The sequence below is a fragment of the Hyperolius riggenbachi genome, chromosome 2 (genome assembly GCF_040937935.1).
Source record: "Hyperolius riggenbachi isolate aHypRig1 chromosome 2, aHypRig1.pri, whole genome shotgun sequence".
NCBI classification, from domain to species: Eukaryota; Metazoa; Chordata; class Amphibia; order Anura; family Hyperoliidae; genus Hyperolius; species Hyperolius riggenbachi.
This window is the reverse complement of record NC_090647.1, coordinates 459,240,786-459,259,694: the sequence shown is the minus strand read 5'-3', so window position 1 is coordinate 459,259,694 and position 18,909 is coordinate 459,240,786. Positions and strand designations below refer to the sequence as shown.

Below are 18,909 nucleotides of genomic sequence, written 5' to 3'. Positions count from 1 at the left end.
GAGGACAGTCAATGTACTCCTCAATATAACAGCAGACCAAAGTAACATGCAACAGTTTCTAGCCCAGGCAAAAAAAAAAAAAGAGATGAGCTTCAAACTGACCAGTGGCAACTGGGTTTGATCGGGTATTTTAAAACAGGGATGTGGAGTCTGTACAAAAATCATCCGACTTCTCAGTTTATGAAATAACCGACCCCAACTCCAGGTACCCAAAAATGTGCCCGACTCCACAGCCCTGCTTTTAGGCTGGTTTCACAGTGGGACGTTAAAGTCCCACGTTACAGCAGCCAGTAACGCAGCCTAACTCACAGCACTGCGAAATCAATTGTGCTGTTCACAGTGCCCACGTTGCGTTACATAGTAACGCAGCACGTTTAAACAAAGTGCTGCATGCTGTACGTTATACTGGGGTAAGCAGCGTTAGACTGCTTGCACATGCTCAGTAATGTTGGAGGAGGAGGTCTCCCCTCCTCCTCTGCAGCCAGCCACATGGCTAATTAATATTTACTGCACTGCAGAGACTTGTGGTAGGACTGTAGTGTTGTCCGGATCATGAACGAATCGTTCATTTGAGCCGGATCTTTTTTGTGAGTCTAATCATCCGGATCACCACAATGAAAGATTCGGTTCACAGTGGATGTCTGTCTGGAAGAAACAGGAAAATACAAAATGTACAGTGCAGGGAAAGTCCTGTCCTGCTAGTCATTTCACCCAGTCTGCTTCCCTAGTAAAATGATTCAAATGATTCGGTTCAAAGATCCGGATCTTTTCAATGATCCGATTCAAATGATCCGAATCCTTAAAAAGATCCGGACTTCCTATCACTAACCTGGAGCGGCTGCCTTGAGAGCCGCATAACGCAGCTCAATCTGACGTCCAACTTCAACACCACCATACGTTGCGTTAGGGGCACGTTATGCGACCATAACATCCCCTAAAACGCAACGTCTTGGTGTGTAAGTAGCCTTAATGGAAACCAGAGCTGAGTTAAAATAAAAGGGTTTTTTTTTTTTTTTTACACATACCTGGGGCTTCCTCCAGCCCCATGCACACGGATCATTCCCATGCAGCTGTCCTCAATCTTCTGTCACTAGTCACGGCCAATCTGCGCAAAAGAAGTGCACCCTCTATGTATCTCTACGACAAGATACATAGATGGCGCATTTCTTTTGTGCAGACTGGCTGAAGTTACGGTACCCGGTACCGGCGATACAGAAGACTGAGGACGGCGGCATTGGGAGCGACCCGTGTGCATGGGGCTGGAGGAAGCCCCAAGTGTGTATAAAACTTCAGCTATATTACACTTTTAATTCACTTCTAAAGTATATCTCCACTAGGCTGTGCAGGATTTAAACAAAACAAACAAACAAAAAAAAAAAAAAACGCTCAAAACCCATTTCCTCTTTCTTTCTCTGCATAATTAACTTGTCACTAGGGCCTATATTTATTTTTTCCTCTGAATCGGTTAAAGCGAAGAAACGCTGCCTACTCCGCCAATAGCATTGCTGTCTAAATCCCATGCGGGATGGTTCAGAGCGTATGATGTATTTTACACAGCATGCACCCGAATCCCTATACCCAATGCATGGCATGGCTAGATTCTGGATGCATCCTCGCACCATTGCAAGGGCTCGATGGAAACCGGCCCCTAAGATGAATGCCTGCATTTTCCGTCAGATCAATGGGTCGAATAATTTCCGTAATGTCCAATCGAGAACGGGATCAATTTTGACCAGTACTAATCTAAAAATCAATCCCAATCTCTATTGGGAGCAGATCTGACATGCCGGAAATTATCGATTTGACGGGAAATTGCATTGTGTGTACCAGTCTTTAAAGTGGACCTGAACTCTTGCACAGGACACAATGAAAACACAGAAAACCGCACCCTGTGCGTGTTTAGAGAGAAGAGCCTGTCTAATATCCCGTCATCTTTAAGTAATCACAAGTGTAATTTGAGCATTCAGCTCTGTCCACACAGAAATTTGGCAGTCTTTGGCAGACACAGCTAATATGTAAACACCAGAGGTTAACCCTTGCTCTGCTTTCATGAAACCAGGAAGTAGACACACTGTGTAGCTGTAACAAAGAAATGCTCTGCTTCAAGGCCCGTTCTACACTTAATGCGTTGCATTGAATTGCATCGTGCTACAACCCAACTCAACGCCTTATTTACATAAGGCCTAAAACCTAATCTAGACGGAGCGATCCGAGGGCTTGATCAGCCGCCTGATCGCCTCTTCCGCATCCCCGCGCGTACCCGCCACATCCCCGCTCGTCCGAGCGTGCGTCGTATTCGATACCCGCTCGTCCCCGCCAGCGCCGCTTATTGTCCGCTCAATTTCCCGCTCACGGGGAATCGAGCGGCCGCGAGATCGGACCTGTCGGATCTTATCAATCGAGCCGCATCAGCGGCTCGATTGATAAGTAACATCGCTCCGTGTGTACCTAGCTTAAAGGTTATGCTGTTGCATATCGTTTAGAGCAGAGAGGAAATTCTAAGTTCAGGTCCACTTTAAATGAAAATACAAATAAATAAGGAGTGATACCAGGCTTTATTGAGAAGAAGTGAGAACACTGCTTGAGAGAAGCTTTGCCAGGTTCTTGAAATGTCACAAGACGGTGATTTGGAACATAAAGATAAACAGTATTTAGATATTTTCTCCTTCTTTACAATATGCTCCGTTCACCTTATGCAGGACAGGAAGGAAGTGCAGGTAGAAAACATTTGAGGAGCTGAACACAGACTCCAAGCTATTGTAGAGTCGGAATGTGCTATATCACATCATGTACTGTTATGAGTTACAGCATGGATCACTTATTACAATAAATGAGTCACCTGACAAGTCATACCACCAGTTCACAAATCAGCGATTACATCAATGTTCTGGAAATACAAGCTATGGTTCAAATGAGTGACATCAGCTGTATTGAAAATACTAGAACATTTAATAAAATTATTATTATGCAAACCTGTATATAAACATACGTTCTTCTTGTTCGCTGTGTAGGCCAACAATCAATGTAATTTATTCTACTGTTATTTGTTGTAAGGTACAAATGAACCACACACAGTTTAGTCATAATTAAAGAGGACCTGAACTGTGCAGGACAAAAGGAAAACGGAAATGTACCCTGTATATATTTAGAGAGTTTAGCCTGTCTAATTCCCTCTCATCCGTGACTAATCGCCACCATAATTTGATCTCTCAGTTGTGTCAGCCAGCTGCCTCAGTAGAACAGCTGGTTTGTAAACACAGGATGTGTTTGGGTGACATTTGGGTGCAATTTACATGCTGCCAAATGGCAGCATAACCCCATGCATGTTTGCGCTTGACCCACTGTGGTCTTATCTGGCGTCAGGGAACCACAATATGCTGTATCTGAGATGTGACTCCATGGGGGCAGCCTCTTCACCGCCGGTACTGAGCAAGCGCTTGACTGGTGCACGGGAGCAGCTGATAGGCAGTGAATTCACCACCTTCAGCCTCCCATGTGAAAGAGGCCTTATGCTCTAAAGCGGAGTTCAGGAGTCATTTGAGTAGACTAATCCTAGTCATGCAGTATTTTTAAGTGACTTAATATAGTACATGATTCATTTCTCCAAAATCACCTTTACCCCCAAGCGGATTGAATATCTACTGAATTGCCACTGTCTTTAAACATAAGGGCAGGGCTCTCTCCCCCTTTGGTGTCTTGGAATTCATTACAGATTTTAATCATCATGTTAGGTTTGTTACTGTCATTATCAATTCTGTATTTTGTCACCAATTTTGTATATTGGTGTATTCCATTTGTCTGTATTATTATGTACCACATGTTCATTTCTTAAGGTGCCCATACACTCGTCAGATTAGCAGCAGATGAATTTCTTATCTATCTGATGTGTTTTTAGAACATTTTTCACTAGGATAGAATTCCAATAGATTTCAGTTTGAAATCTATTGAAATTCGATCTGATGGCATTTTTTGCCATCAGATTTCCATTAAGGCCAATGCAAAATGATAAGCAATCTCATCAGATCGACCTAGATTTTCCATCCTGCCAGTTCGATGGAAATCCATCGAAATCGATCAAAATTGGCCGTCGATCGGTCAATTGGCCAACCGATTTGCAATCGATCGATTTTGATCGATCGGTCAGCCAGAAAATCGGCTGAGTGTATGGGCCCCTTTACTTTGTACAGCACTATGGAATATGTTGGCGCTTTATAAATTATTATTATTATTATTATTATTATTATTATTATTATTTATATTATGGCTAATGCTTGAAAATGTGTTTTTATACAGGGACAGTCCTCTCTGCCCTGGCTACAGCTGCTAAAGCTTGCCATCACCATGCCACAGCACCCAGTAACAGGTCTTTGAGCGTTACAGTTATGTCACAAAAGGAAAAAGTCAAGTTATGTAATAGCAGCAGCATGCCACCTTTTCTAGAATATACATCAGAAGGAAGCACAGCCTAGTTTCATGACATGAAGGGGAGCTAGACTGCACAGGGAAGCCTTGTGGGCCTCAATCTCTCACACACAGACCAGCTTCCTCACACCAGCTGGCCTGCTTGCAGATGCAGGGCCCCCTAGAGCCGATGTGAGGCAAGGCCATGGCTTCAGCACACAGGCCAGGCCGCAGCTGACTGGAGAGGGAGGAGGACTGGCCTGCAGAATTCTATTAACCCCCTGCAGGCAGCAGTCTCATAAAACGTGCTCTACATAGCTCCATGCGGTGCCAGCACACATCTCCTCATTCCAATAGCTGACAGGCCCGCTCATTGTCAGGCTGTATCAATAACCGACTGGGCGCCGCCATACCAGGAGCATCCCCGACCTACACCCCAAACTGCCTGCTACACCAACACCACCCATTTCCTATACCTAGGCATAGGAATTCAGCCAGCAACGCTTCTAGATAGAATGCAGAGCCATAAGACCAACATTCTACAAGTTCAGTCACCTGTGGGTCAATCTTATACAGACCAGACAACACAAAACCCAACAATGCCAATCACCACACACACACACATATACAATAAGAATGATATAAAGCCCAAGTGACTGTATGTATGCTATAAGGTCTGATGAAAAACAAATACATCTGGATGCAGCAGCTTATTCTCATATTGCAACAATGTTTCAAAATACCTCTATTATGAGCTGAACCAGGGCTGATCCCAACAACAGAACACATAGCCATAATTATGTTGCTGATTGTAACAGTTTATCAGAATACACGTCTGGCTCCAGACAAAAGCCTGGTACACACAACAAAGTCTGATTGGCCAATGTTACCACTTCCATGTAGTATGAGAGCTCACCTACACAATCTGTTCATAGTATTCCAAGTCTGTTGGCCCTCAGACTACATGGAGCTGGTAAAATTGGTCAGTGATTGGCCAATCACGATTGCATGTATATGCACACCTTTAGTTACCTTGGCACAGCCTATGAGAACACCTCTCTGAAAGCAGACATTGTAACAATGCAGCAGAGCATATGTCAGCTCACAGGCCTAGTCCTCCAATGCAACACTACCGAACACACCAAGAATGGACTCCCAGGTCCTAAGCCAAAATATCAGAACATTGATCTCAGTTTCCCCAGACCTGTAGCCCTGACATGTTACACTGGAACTGATTCAATAAGGTCATCTTGGCAACAGATGTGATCCTGCAAACTGACCTGGATCTATAAAATGCCCATTATGTGGCAAATGCTTTCATCACTCAACTGAAATCATATATTGCCATGAACATTTCAAAGGTTCCCGAAATATAAGTGAATTAATAACGTGGCCTGAAATGTATATAAAATAAAGTTAAGCAGTGAATTAATAATGTACCTGAAATGTATGGCTTGAATACAGTAACCCTCGCTCAAATCTCATATGACCCTGATGAGTGGTGACAGCTGTAAACTTTTGCCTCCTAATGGAAGGTAGACAATAATATGGAATAAATCCAGATCACTTTGCAGGCTCTTATGTTCTGGGGAACCTCAGTGAGTCACATCACTAATCACTGGGGAGTCCAGACTTACACAACATCAGTGTCTACTCAACCCTTACCCATCCAATCCAACTATAAAACCTTCATACATTGCTAGGAACACGGTCTGCAGAAAGGGATCATCCAGGCCTCAGCCAGACCCCCCGGGGGCCTCTATACCACCAGCAATATAAATCATGCTAAATGCCTGGAACATGCATTCCCATTCCCCCTCCCTCCCCACCCAGCACCCTTAACCCCCTGTGATCCCTTCCTTCCTTCCCATCCTCCAAATGCCAACCTGTTTTCTTCTGGTGTGCTTCCTGGTGCTGTAGGGCGTGTTTGTGGTCATATTTTAGCGGCTTAGGTTGATATTTCGCGTTGCCCTCTGCTCCATGTTGCAGGCTGGGGGTATGGTAGTAGTAGTTGCTGTGTGAAGACGGAGAGTGGAGGTGATGGTGGTGATTGTGATGATAATGGTGGTGGTAGTGATGATTGTGCTGCTGGCCAGGCTGCTCCTCCATTGAAAGTGTCTGGGCTCCCCCTGTGCTGAATTCAGAGCACAGAGCCCCCTCTCTCTCTGGATGTGAGTGTGCAGATGTGCCTCTTTCACTAGGACAAGCCGGTTGGCTCAGGGACTTTCTAGAAACGATTGACTCCCTCTCTCCAGCAATCAGGCACCTCCAAGTCTCTCTCATCTCCTCCCACTATCCCCTCAACGCACCCGCCCCCAGGTCTCCCCTCCCTGCACAACTTCTGACTGCAACCTCACAGGGCTGGGCTTCAACGTCAGCACTATGGCTCTCTCTCTGCTTGTAGGCAACAGCACTTTCCTACACAGGCAGCACACACATTCACACAAGCCTCAGGAATGCCTGTACCATTGCAGGGCACAACTACTGCTAATACTAAATACACACAATGCAATTCCTGTCCAGTTGATGGGAATTGTCCCCCCATTCCTTTAGATTGTAAGCCCACAAGGGCAGGGCTCTCTCACCCTTTTGTGTCTTGGATCTTGTTAAGCCTAGTACACACGATTCAATTAAGATCGACGGATCGATCCGATCTTTTTTGACTGGTCTGATCAGATCTCGATCTGTAACGCAATCGAATTTGGGTAGTTAACAACGGAAAATCGATTGCATTATCGATTAGGAACAATTTGGACGTCTACACTCGATGCAACTTATCAGATTACTAGTCGATCTGGTGGAAAATTGTATTGTGTGTACTAGGTTTTACACATTTATTTATGTTAATTTTGTCACTGTAATTACCAATTCTGTATTTTGTACCAACTCTGTATTTCGTATATATTGCTGTATAACATTGTCTGTATTGTTTTGTTACCCATGTTTATTTCTTACTTTGTACAGCACCACAGAATATGTTGGTGCTTTATAATTCAATAATAATTGTACGATTCTTACAGACACGTCCGTTCTTCTCCCGTTAGATAACATAATATATTATCGTGGGAAAATCTACCCCGTTATCAATCAGGAGCAGTTTGGACATGTACACGCTATACAACTTCCCATCGGATTACCCATCGATTGGACGGGAAATTTAATTGTGTATACCCAGCTTTCGTTCTGATTAATGGAATTGATCCAAAACCGGATCGATATGATCATTATATACAATAGAATCATGGACTCGATCATCTGAGGAATCGTATCATTAATGGCCACCTTAATGCTGGATACCAGAGCCGGGACAGGGTCCTCCAGCACCCACGGCTGAGACACCACAGTGCGCCCCTCCATCCCTCCCACCCCAGCAGTCACACACTGATTGTTATTAGACTAAAGGCACGTACACACGCCGTATTTTTACAAACGACCGGTCCGTCAGACCCTCCCGCGCGGCGGTCGTTCTGACAACTGTAGGACGTGTGTACAGGCTGTCGGCAGACTGATAAGACTTTTTGAATGATCCCCGCGGAAGGGTCTGACGGGTCCGTCGTTTGTAAAAATACGGCGTGTGTACGTGCCTTAAGAGGCATTCCAGGGCCTCCAACACCTTCATCTCTAGTTATCTGGCTTGCAGTCACTGCCATGTCTCCCCTTTTCTTATTTCTCTCTGCTTCAAACACAATAGGGGAATGATAGCTGAGTGAGTTGTGCATCCCCTCTACACTGCGCCCTGAGGCTGGAGCCTCTCTCACCTCTGCCTTGGCCCAGCCCTGACTAGTGTCACGACTGTGGGCCTGTTCACCCTGGGGCTGCACGTCACCGAAGGATACACAGGTACTAGTGTCACAGCTGCGGGCCTGTCTACCCCAGGGCTGCACGTCACCGAGGGACACACAGGTACTAGTGTCACGGCTGCGGGCCTTTTCACCCCAGGGCTGCACGTCACCGAGGGACACACAGGTACTAGTGTCACGGCTTCGGGCCTGTGTACCCCAAGGCTGCACGTCACCGAGGGACGCTGCGGGCCTGTCTACCCCAGGGCTGCACGTCACCGAGGGACACACAGGTACTAGTGTCACGGCTGCGGGCCTGTCTACCCCAGGGCTGCACGTCACCGAGGGACACACAGGTACTAATGTCACGGCTGCGGGCCTGTCTACCCCAGGGCTGCACATCACCGAGGGACACACTGGTACTAGTGTCAGGGCTGCGGGCCTGTGTACCCCAAGGCTGCACGTCACCGAGGGACGCTGCGGGCCTGTCTACCCCAGGGCTGCACGTCACCGAGGGACGCACAGGTACTAGTGTCACGGCTGCGGGCCTGTCTACCCCAGGGCTGCACGTCACCGAGGGACACACAGGTACTAGTGTTACGGCTGCAGGCCTGTCTACCCCAGGGCTGCACGTCACCGAGGGACACACAGGTACTAGTGTCATGGCTGCGGGCCTGTCTACCCCAGGGCTGCACGTCACCGAGGGACACACAGGTACTAATGTCACGGCTGCGGGCCTATTTACCCCAGGGCTGAACGTCACCGAGGGACACACAGGTACTAGTGTCACGGCTACGGGCCTGTCTACCCCAGGGCTGCACATCACCGAGGGACTCACAGGTACTAGTGTCACGGCTGCGGGCCTGTCTACCCCAGGGCTGCACGTCACCAAGGAACACACAGGTACTAGTGTCACGGCTACGGGCCTGTCTACCCCAGGGCTGCACGTCACCGAGGGACACACAGGTACTAGTGTCACGGCTGCGGACCTGTCTACCCCAGGGCTGCACATCACCGAGGGACACACAGGTACTAGTGTCACGGCTGCGGGCCTGTCTACCCCAGGGCTGCACGTCACCGAGGGACACACAGGTACTAGTGTCACAGCTGCGGGCCTGTTCACCCCAGGGCTGCGCGTCACCAAGGGACACATTTGGGTACTAGTGTCACGGCTGCGGGCCTGTTCACCCCAGGGCTGCGCGTCCCCGAGGGACACACTTGGGTACTAGTGTCGCGGCTGAGGGCCTGTTCACCCCAGGGCTGTGCGTCCCCGAGGGACACACTTGGGTACTAGTGTCACGGCTGCGGGCCTGTTCACCCCAGGGCTGCGCGTCACCAAGGGACACACTTGGGTACTAGTGTCACGGCTGCGGACCTGTGTACCCCAAGGCTGCACGTCACCGAGGGACGCTGTGGGCCTGTCTACCCCAGGGCTGCACGTCACCGAGGGACACACAGGTACTAGTGTCACGGCTACGGGCCTGTCTATCCCAGGGCTGCACGTCACAGAGGGACATACATGTACTAGTGTCATGGCTGCGGACTTGTCTACCCCAGGGCTGCACATCACCGAGGGACACACAGGTACTAGTGTCACGGCTGCGGGCCTGTCTACCCCAGTGCTGCACGTCACCGAGGGACACACAGGTACTAGTGTCACAGCTGCGGGCCTGTTCACCCCAGGGCTGCGCGTTACCGAGGGACACATTTGGGTACTAGTGTCACGGCTGCGGGCCTGTTCACCCCAGGGCTGCACGTCCCCGAGGGACACACTTGGGTACTAGTGTCACGGCTGCAGGCCTGTTCACTCTAGGGCTGCGTGTCACCGAGGGACACACTTGGGTACTAGTGTCACGGCTGCGGGCCTGTTCACCCCAGGGCTGCGCGTCACCGAGGGACACACTTGGGTACTAGCATCAGAGCCGGGACAAGGTCCTCCAGCACCCAAGGCTGAGAAACCAAAGTGCGCCCCTCCATCCCTCTTACCCCAACCATCATACACTGATTGCTATTAGACATAAGGGGCCCATACACTGGTCGATTTTAGCCATCGATCGATTCTGTTAAATCAATCGATCAGAAATTGATTCTATCAAATCGATGGATTTGCGGCCAATTTCGAAAATCTAGGTCGATCTGCTGCGGTCAGCTGATCAATGGCCCATAGAGTTGCATTGGATCTAATGGTCCAATAATGCATTTAGATCAATTTCCAATAGATTTAATTCTGAAATCTATTGGAAATCTGTTCCTAGTGTGTGGCACACATCAGATAGATTCCTGTCAGATTCGACCTGACAAGAATCTATCTGATGGTCGAATCTGCTGCAAATCTTTAAGTGTATGGCCACCTTAAGAGAGGCGCCCCAGCCCCATCCCCCCCCACCCCCCACCTTAAAGTGGACCCAAACTAAAAATACAAGATTTCAGAAATAAAATCTATGTTCTAAATTATAATAATAAATATCAGCCTTTTTTCAGCTGCATGATGACAAATATAAAATATTTTACATTTATTGGAGAAACCCCTCCCTTCCTTTCATATTGCCGGCAAATAATCCGGCAAACTGGTGGAGTAGATGGTGTCCAGCAAAGGAGGAATTGCTAATGGCTGCCACCTGTATAACCCTAGTTATGCAAAGAGAAGGGTGAAAAGCATGCACTGAAATGCTCACAGGCTTGAAGGAGTGTTTATTTATCTTTGTGTCAGAGTGGTGCAACTAAATATTTTGAATTAAAAAAATGTTCGGTTTGGGTCCGCTTTAATCTCTAGTTATCTGGCTTGCAGTCACTGCCATGTATCCCCTTTTCTTATTTCTCTATGCTTCAAACTCGATAGGGAATGATAGTTGAGTGAGTTGTGTGTCCCCCGTCCCCCCCCCTCCTACACTGGAGCCTCTCTCGCCTCTGCCTCAGCTCGGCCCTGCTGGACAAACACTATTCAATTTCTCATTCGATCGACAGATAATCTGAAGTTGTTTTGCGTGTACATGTCCAAACTGCTCCTGTTCAATAAAGGGATTGATTTTCCAATGATACAAAATCAATCCCTTTTAGAGATGGCCTGAACGGTTAACTTCCAGGGGTTCGCGATCGTGGAGAACCGCAAAATTTTGTGGAAGTCCGGTTCGCCCCTATAATGCACCATTAGGGTCAACTTTGACCCTCTACATCACAGTCAGCAGGCACATTGTAGCCAATCAGGCTACACTCCCTCCTGGAGCCACTCCCCCCCTTATAAAAGGCAGGCATCGCCGGCCATTTTACTCACTCGTGTGCCTGCAGTAAATAGAGAAGGGACAGCTGCTGCTGCTGTTGCTGCAGACTCTCATAGGGAAAGATTAGTTAGGCTCTTGTAGGCTTGGTAGCTTGCTCCTTGCTGATTCTTATTGCTAAAATAGCACCCCACAACAGCTCTTTTGAGAGCTAATCTTGTTCTTGTGATCTATTTTTTTTCTGTGTGTCCCACTGATACTTGTGTTGCATAGACAGCCTTGATAATACATACTGTGTGTGTGCCACTGCCAGGCCCAGCACATTCAGTGACTACCTGTGTGTGTGACAGGTGCACATTGTAATACCCATTACTGTCTATACCTACCTACCTGTTGTTGATAGTGCACCCACCCACCTACCTACGTGAGTTGAGCGCACGCAGTCTCACTGTGCCTGTCCGCTACCTGTCTGTGTGTGACAGGTGCACATTGTAATACCCATCACTGCATATGTTGTGTTCAGTGCACCCACCTCATCACTGCATCTACCTACCTGTTGTGTTCAGTGCACCCACCTACCTACGTGAGTGCACACAGTGTGATATACCACCCCGTGCATACCTATTAACTGCACCTGTGTGACTGCACATTGTACTAGTCAAGTCAGTGCATACCTTTCACTTCATCCCCGCCGATATTGACACAATGGACAAAACAGGCAGAGGTAGTGGCAGACCCAGAGGGAGGCCACCCGGCAGGTCTGTGCGAGGTCGTGTTGATGTGATTTTGTGCGGCCCTGGCCAAAGTACAGTGCTCAGAAGAAGGCACGTCCCATCAACTCCCAAGATTGTCAGGACGTGGACACAGAACACCTCATCTTCCGCAGCCACCAGCGCTACTACAAGTACCACATCCATTGCATTTGACACTTCGCAGGAGTTAATTGGTGGGGAATTAATGGATTGACAGCCATTATTGCTACAACCAGATGAAGGCGCTAAGCAAGTTACACCACCTCATATGTCTGAATTAGGCGGCGACACTATGGACGTATTGTGTGAGGAGGAGGATGATGAATTACCTGCTGTTGGTGCAGTTTTGGAGGCGTCTGAGGCAAGCGAAGGTGGGCTGGATGATTATGATAAGTATGATGATACGGATCCCACATGGGTTCCTAATAGACAAGATGACCAAGGGGACAGTTCAGAGAGGGAGTCAGAGAGGAGTAGGAGGAGACGAGTTCCTGAAAGAAGCAGGGGGAGCTAGTCATCAGAAACAGCTGGTGGCAGTGTCCGGCGCCATGTATCGCCACCTATGTACAGCAAGCCAACATGCCCTTCAACGTCAGTTGCTGATGCCACCATAGTGTCATCACCCCAGGGGGGCTCAGCGGTTTGGAAATTTTTTAATGTGTCTGCCTCAGATCGGAGTAATGCCATCTGTTTTCTCTGCCTCCAAAAATTGAGCCATGGAAAGGCCAACACTCACGTAGGGACAAGTGCCTTACAAAGGCACATGGAGAAAAGGCACAAACTGCAATGGGAAGAGCACCTGAGCAAAAACAGCACACAAAAGAAAAGCCACCCTCCTTCTCCTCTTCCTCCTCCTTCAGGTGCAGCATCTTCAGCTGCTTTCTCCCTTGCTCCTTCACAGCCACCCTCCTCCACTCCGCCTCTGCCCTTGAGCGTTTCCTGCTCCTCTACCCACAGCCAGGTGTCCATGAAGGAAATCTTTGAGCGGAAGAAGCCAATTTCTGCCATTCACCCCCTTGCCCGGCGTATGACAGCTGGTGTGGCTGAACTGTTAGCTCGCCAGCTGTTACCATACAAGCTGGTGGACTCTGAGGCCTTCCGTAAATTTGAGGCCATTGGGACACCGCAGTGGAAGATACCAGGCCTCAATTATTTTTCTAAAAAGGCGATACCCAAATTGTACCGTGAAGTTGAGAGGCAAGTGGTGTCATCTCTGGCACACAGCGTTGGGTCAAGGGTCCACCTGACCATGGATGCCTGGTCTGCCAAGCACGGTCAGGGCAGGTACATAACTTACACAGCCCATTGGGTCAACCTGGTGACCGATGGCAAGCAGGGAGTACGTGGCTGTGCAGCGGACCAACTTGTGACACCTCCGTGGCTTGCAGGCAGGCCTCCTGCTACCTCCTCTCCTCCTTCTACATCCTCTTTGCTGTTGTCCTTCTCCTCCTCCTTGGCTGAGTGGCACTTCAACTCTACTGGTGCTGCGATCTCCTCTCCAGCTACACAGCCCCATCTCCCCAGGGCCTATGCTGCATGCCAGGTACGACGGTGTCACGCCATATTCGACATGTCTTGCCTCAAAGCGGAGAGTCACACTGTAGCTCTCTTGGCTGCTCTTAACAAACAGGTGGATCAGTGGCTGACCCCGCACCAGCTGGAGATCGGCAACGTGGTGTGTGACAACGGCAGCAATCTCATTTCTGCGTCGAATTTGGGAAAGCTGACACATGTACCCTGCATGGCACATGTACTGAATCTAGTCATTCAAAGATTTGTGTCAAAGTACCCAGGCTTAGAGGATGTCCTGAAGCAGGCCAGGAAGTTGTGTGGGCATTTCAGGCGGTCTTACACGGCCATGGTACACTTTGCGGACAGTCAGCGGAGAAACAACTTGCCGGTGAGATGCTTGATATGTGATAGTCCGACTCGCTAGAATTTAACCCTGGTCATGTTCTCTCGCCTGCTAGAACAGGAGAAAGCCGTCATCCAGTACCTGTACAACTACAGTAGAAGGACACAATCTGGGGCTATGGGGATGTTCTGGCCCCCGATGGGAAATGCATGCAGGCTCATGCGGCCGTTTTAGGAGGTGACCAACCTGGTAAGTCGCAGTGAAGGCACCATCAGCGACTTGATCCCATACGCTTACTTCCTGGAGCATGCCGTGCGTAGAGTGTTGGATCAAGCTGTGGATGAGCGTCGGCAGGAACAGTTGTGGGAGCAATTTACATCAGAATCAGATGTTTCCTCAACACCTGCAGCAGCACAGAGGGGGAGGAGGAGGAAGAGTCGTGTGGGGAAGAGGAGTCAGACTCGGATGATGAGGAAGGAGTTTCTTTGGAGGAGGAGGTGGCGGCAGAAGAACAACCGCAGCAGGCGTCGCAGGGAGCTTGTGCTGCTCAATGTTCCCGTGGTATTGTTCGTGGCTGGGGAGGAGGAGGACTTACCTGACGTCACTGAGGAACAGCAAGAGGAGATGGATAGTACGTCTGCATTTAACTTTGTGCAAATGTCGTCTTTCATGCTGTCCAGCCTTTTGAGGCTATATGTATAAAAAAACTCAAGGGGAATGAGCTGTACTGGGTGGCCACGCTACTAGACCCTCGGTATAGGCACAAAGTGCCGGACATGTTACCAACTCACCAAAAGGCAGAAAGGATGCAGCACATGCAGAACAAGCTGGCAACTATGCTTTACAATGCGTTTAAGTTTGATGTCACAGCACAAAGCAATAAAGGTACCACTGCCAGTAATCCTTCTCCCATGTCCACGCAGGCAAGGACAGGACACTCCAGCGATCTCATGGTGATGTCGGACATGCGGTAATTCTTAAGTCCAACGCCTCGCCTTAGCGCTTCCGGATTCACCCTCCACCAACGCCTGGACTGGCAGGTAGCCGACTATCTGGCCTTAAGTGTGGATGTAGACACTGTGAGCAGCGATGAATCCTTGAACTACTGGGTGCGCAGGCTTGACCTGTGGCCAGAGCTGTCCCAATTTGCCATCTAACTTCTGTCTTGCCCTGCCTCAAGCGTCCTGTCAGAAAGGACCTTCAGGGCAGCTGGAGTCGCCTAAGTCACAAAAGTGTTCAGTACCTCACCTTTATCAAAATGAATGAGGCATGGATCCCGGAGGGTTACTGCCCGCCCAAAGACTAAGTCAGTCCCCACACACAGCATCTCTGCCTGCACGCCGTGTGACTGGCTGCCTGCCCTAAGACTAAGTTGCTCCCCACACAGCATCTCTGCCTGCAGGCCGCTTGCCTTCTCTGCCACCACCAACAGGGTCCAGGACTCAAGGCGGATTCCTGAATGTTTAAGGCCGCTGCTAGAAGCGGCCGCTATACTAATTTTTCTGGTGCGTGGCTGCACTGCAGCAGCAAAACAAAAGGCATGTACATGTGCCTATTCCCCTTCGTGATCATTACCTTGGCGCGGTGAAGGGACTTGCGTATCACAATGAAGCAATGACCGCCGGCTATATGAATGTCTCGGAGGGTGGCACACCAAAGATAATTAGGTTGTTGCTTCATTGTGGAGAGACTAAATTTGATCAGCTGGACAGTCACTGTTGTTCTATCATTGAGCTACCATAGCGGTGCGACCATACGGAAGTTCGCGAACCGAAAATCGGAGGTTCGGGCCATCTCTAATCCCTTTATCGATCAGAAAGAGATCAGACATGTCAGAAATAATCGTCCGATTCTTGTCATTTGTATGTGAATCCTGTGCACCTAAAGCATCCTATGTAGTATTTTGCCTGTCCCTACGTCCTCCTGTGTCTGTGCATACGTCGTGCAGGCGGACTTCCGGTAGCTGTCGTTGCCGCTTGCGGGTTGTGGCATGCGTACGCTGCAGAAAGAGGGGTTACGTCTGAGTGCGTGAATTCGCGACCGTGTGCGTGGCACTCACCAATTGTCCTAGAGCCCATTATTTAAAGGGATACTGAGCAGCTTATAAAAACACAATTTGCACTTACCTGGGTCTTCCTCCAGCCCACTGTAGGCCGGCACCCTCTCTCGTTCCCGCAGGCAGCTCCGTTAATCAGCAACTTCTGCCTGAATGAGCCAGAACGAGTACCCGCCGCGCACACTACGCGTCATCAAAATCGTTCTCTAACCGCGCATGTGCATGACTCTCACGTTGACAGGTGTGATGACGCGTAGTGCCCGGCAAAATGATGCGTAGCGTGCGCGGCGGGGAGTCGTACTGGCGACTTCAGGCGGACGTCGCCAATTAACGAAGGTGCCTGCGGAACCTAGAGAGGAGCCAGGAAGACGCCAGGGGACCTCACAGCTTACGGTGGGCTGGAGGTAGTCCCAGGTAAGTGCAAATTGTGCTTTTAAAAGCTGCTCAGTATCCCTTTAATGAGTGGGCCTTTTTATTAGTAATAGATATAAAGGCTGACTTTCTGAGTATATATACCACATATACCATAAATCAATAATAATAATAATCATGCTGAGAGGACAGTTTTGAAGCACAGCTGAGAATTGTACTAAAAAAAGAGCAAGCTGTCCATAAACCTCAGATCTCAGTCTCACCAACAGCCAAGTAATCTGTTATGGTGCAGACTATGCTACATCAGGGCCCAGAGCAACTTTATGCAATAGCTCAGGAGCCGTTTTGTTGTTCTGCAGGCATAATGAATTAGATGTGGCTGGTCCTTTTGTATAAAAGGAGGGCTTGTTTCTCAAGGCTCACTCCCCCCATTTCCTTTAGTGCCTGGCAGACGTCTGGCTGATTCTTCAATGGTTCAGGATTTTATGAAGAAGGATTGTTCTATAATCGCAGCTTTCTTTGCTGAGAAAATCGTACTGTTGCAAAGTAGGCATGCATCTGTTCTAGACGATTACTGATTTAACATTGGCAGGTGCAAAGATTTAAAGGGATACTGTAGGGGGGTCAGCGGAAAAGGAGTTGAACTTACCCGGGGCTTTTAACGGTCCCCCGCAGACATCCTGTGTTGGCGCAGCCACTCACCGATGCTCCGGCCCCGCCTCCGGTTCACTTCTGGAATTTCAGACTTTAAAGTCTGAAAACCACTGCGCCTGCGTTGCCGTGTCCTCGATCCCGCTGATGTCACCAAGAGCGCACAGCGCATGCCCAGTATGGTCTGTGTCTGCGCAGTACACTCCTGGTGACATCAGTGGGAGTGAGGACATGGCAACACAGGCGCAGTGGTTTTCTGACTTTAAAGTCAGAAATTCCAGAAGTGAACTGGAGGCGGGGCCGGAGCATCGGTGAGTGGCTGCGCCAACACAGGATGTCTGCGGGGGACCATTAGAAACTCCGGGTAAGTTCAACTCATTTTCCCCCGACCCCCCTACAGTATCCCTTTAAGGATGGCAGGGACGAAGTTGTGTACAAGCCCATGTAAGTGAAAATGAGGTATGATAGTGGGTTGTCTACATCAAGTAGTAGAGTAGTAATGACTGGAAGTTGAATTATGTATTTCGACACATGCGCTCTTGCCTGCCCAATCATTTTTACTGTTAGCCACTTTTGTATGGGTTCTATTGACCTGAGGAAGCGAAAAACATCCATGAAATGCATTGTGTAGCCCTATTTTCTGTGCAATACACCTTATGAAGTTACTTTAAACAGCCTGGCAGCACTTTTGCCTTGCTCTATGCATTAAATGGAGGGTGGGTGGGTGAGCTCATTGTGTCAAGGTCCACTTAAAAAATGAAAGGGTCTTTTAATTGGCATTTTAAGAATGGCTGAGCTGTTCTGTGTGGGGCTCCACCACATAAACAGTATCAGCCCACATGGTCCTTAAAAAGGAACTTTAACCAAGGATTGAACTTTATCCCAATCAGTAGCTGATACCCCCTTTCATACAAGACATATTTACCTTTTCTTGAATCGATCATCAGGGGGGTCTGTAGGGCTGATATTGTGATAAAACCCCTCCCACAGTGTGATGTCATGACCAAGGTCCTGACAGTTTGCTGTCTATGAACCTTGCTGCATTGTGGGAAATAACGGCTGTATACAACTGCCAAGCAAGCGATATCTCCCTCTGTACATAGAACTCTCAGTAACAAACATTACGTACAGATCACCTGGTAGGACTAAAAATGTCTCCACCAGTGATAAACAGTAAGGGCCCGTTTCCACTTGTGCAGCGCGGATTAGTCGCAGGAAAACGCAAAATGAATTTACATGCGTATGCGAATTTTACCACGAATTTTACAGCAAATTCGCGGGCGTTTTTGCATATGTTGGTAAGTCTGCGAATTTAACCATGTCAGTGCCTGTGTGCTTTTACATTGATTTTATGCGAAAACGCATGCGAATTTCCTATTAAATACATTGTATGCGAATCGCATAGCGGTATGCGAATTCTGCGGGGTCTACCATGCAGATTTTTTCTGCACAGAAAAACGCTCAGAAATCCTGACAAGTGGAAACAGGCCCATCCACTTGTATTGTCTATGCGAATCGGCATGCAGGAAACGCATGCAGATTCGCTCTAGTGGAAACGGGCCCTGACTAAATAATGTATACAGTAAATGAAAATTGTAAAAAATATACAATTTTATTCATTATGTTATTTTCACCAGCGATGGGCTTCCGAGTAGTGAAAATCAGCGATGGGCTTCCGAGTAGGAAGCCATTCGATTTCGGAATTAAAATGAGGCTTAATTGCCTCAGGTGTGAGCACGGGAGACGGGGTTACTTACCCAGAAGTCTATCGGCTTCTATGTGTCTCAATTCATCTCGCATGCGACCTATAGGATGCGTTGCACAACTC

General features: G+C 48.5%; 1 protein-coding gene across 1 annotated transcript in view; it reads right to left on the bottom strand.

The window, feature by feature from the left end:
* Positions 1 to 6,620, bottom strand: part of NUFIP2 (nuclear FMR1 interacting protein 2) — an 81,440-nt gene extending 74,820 nt beyond the window's left edge. Inside the window, exon 1 of the mRNA XM_068270104.1 lies at positions 6,288 to 6,620. Coding sequence (XP_068126205.1) covers positions 6,288 to 6,510 — 223 coding nt within the window. The 5' untranslated portion in view covers positions 6,511 to 6,620. The remainder of the gene's footprint in view (positions 1 to 6,287) is intronic.
* Between the last annotated feature and the right edge of the window lie 12,289 nt (positions 6,621 to 18,909).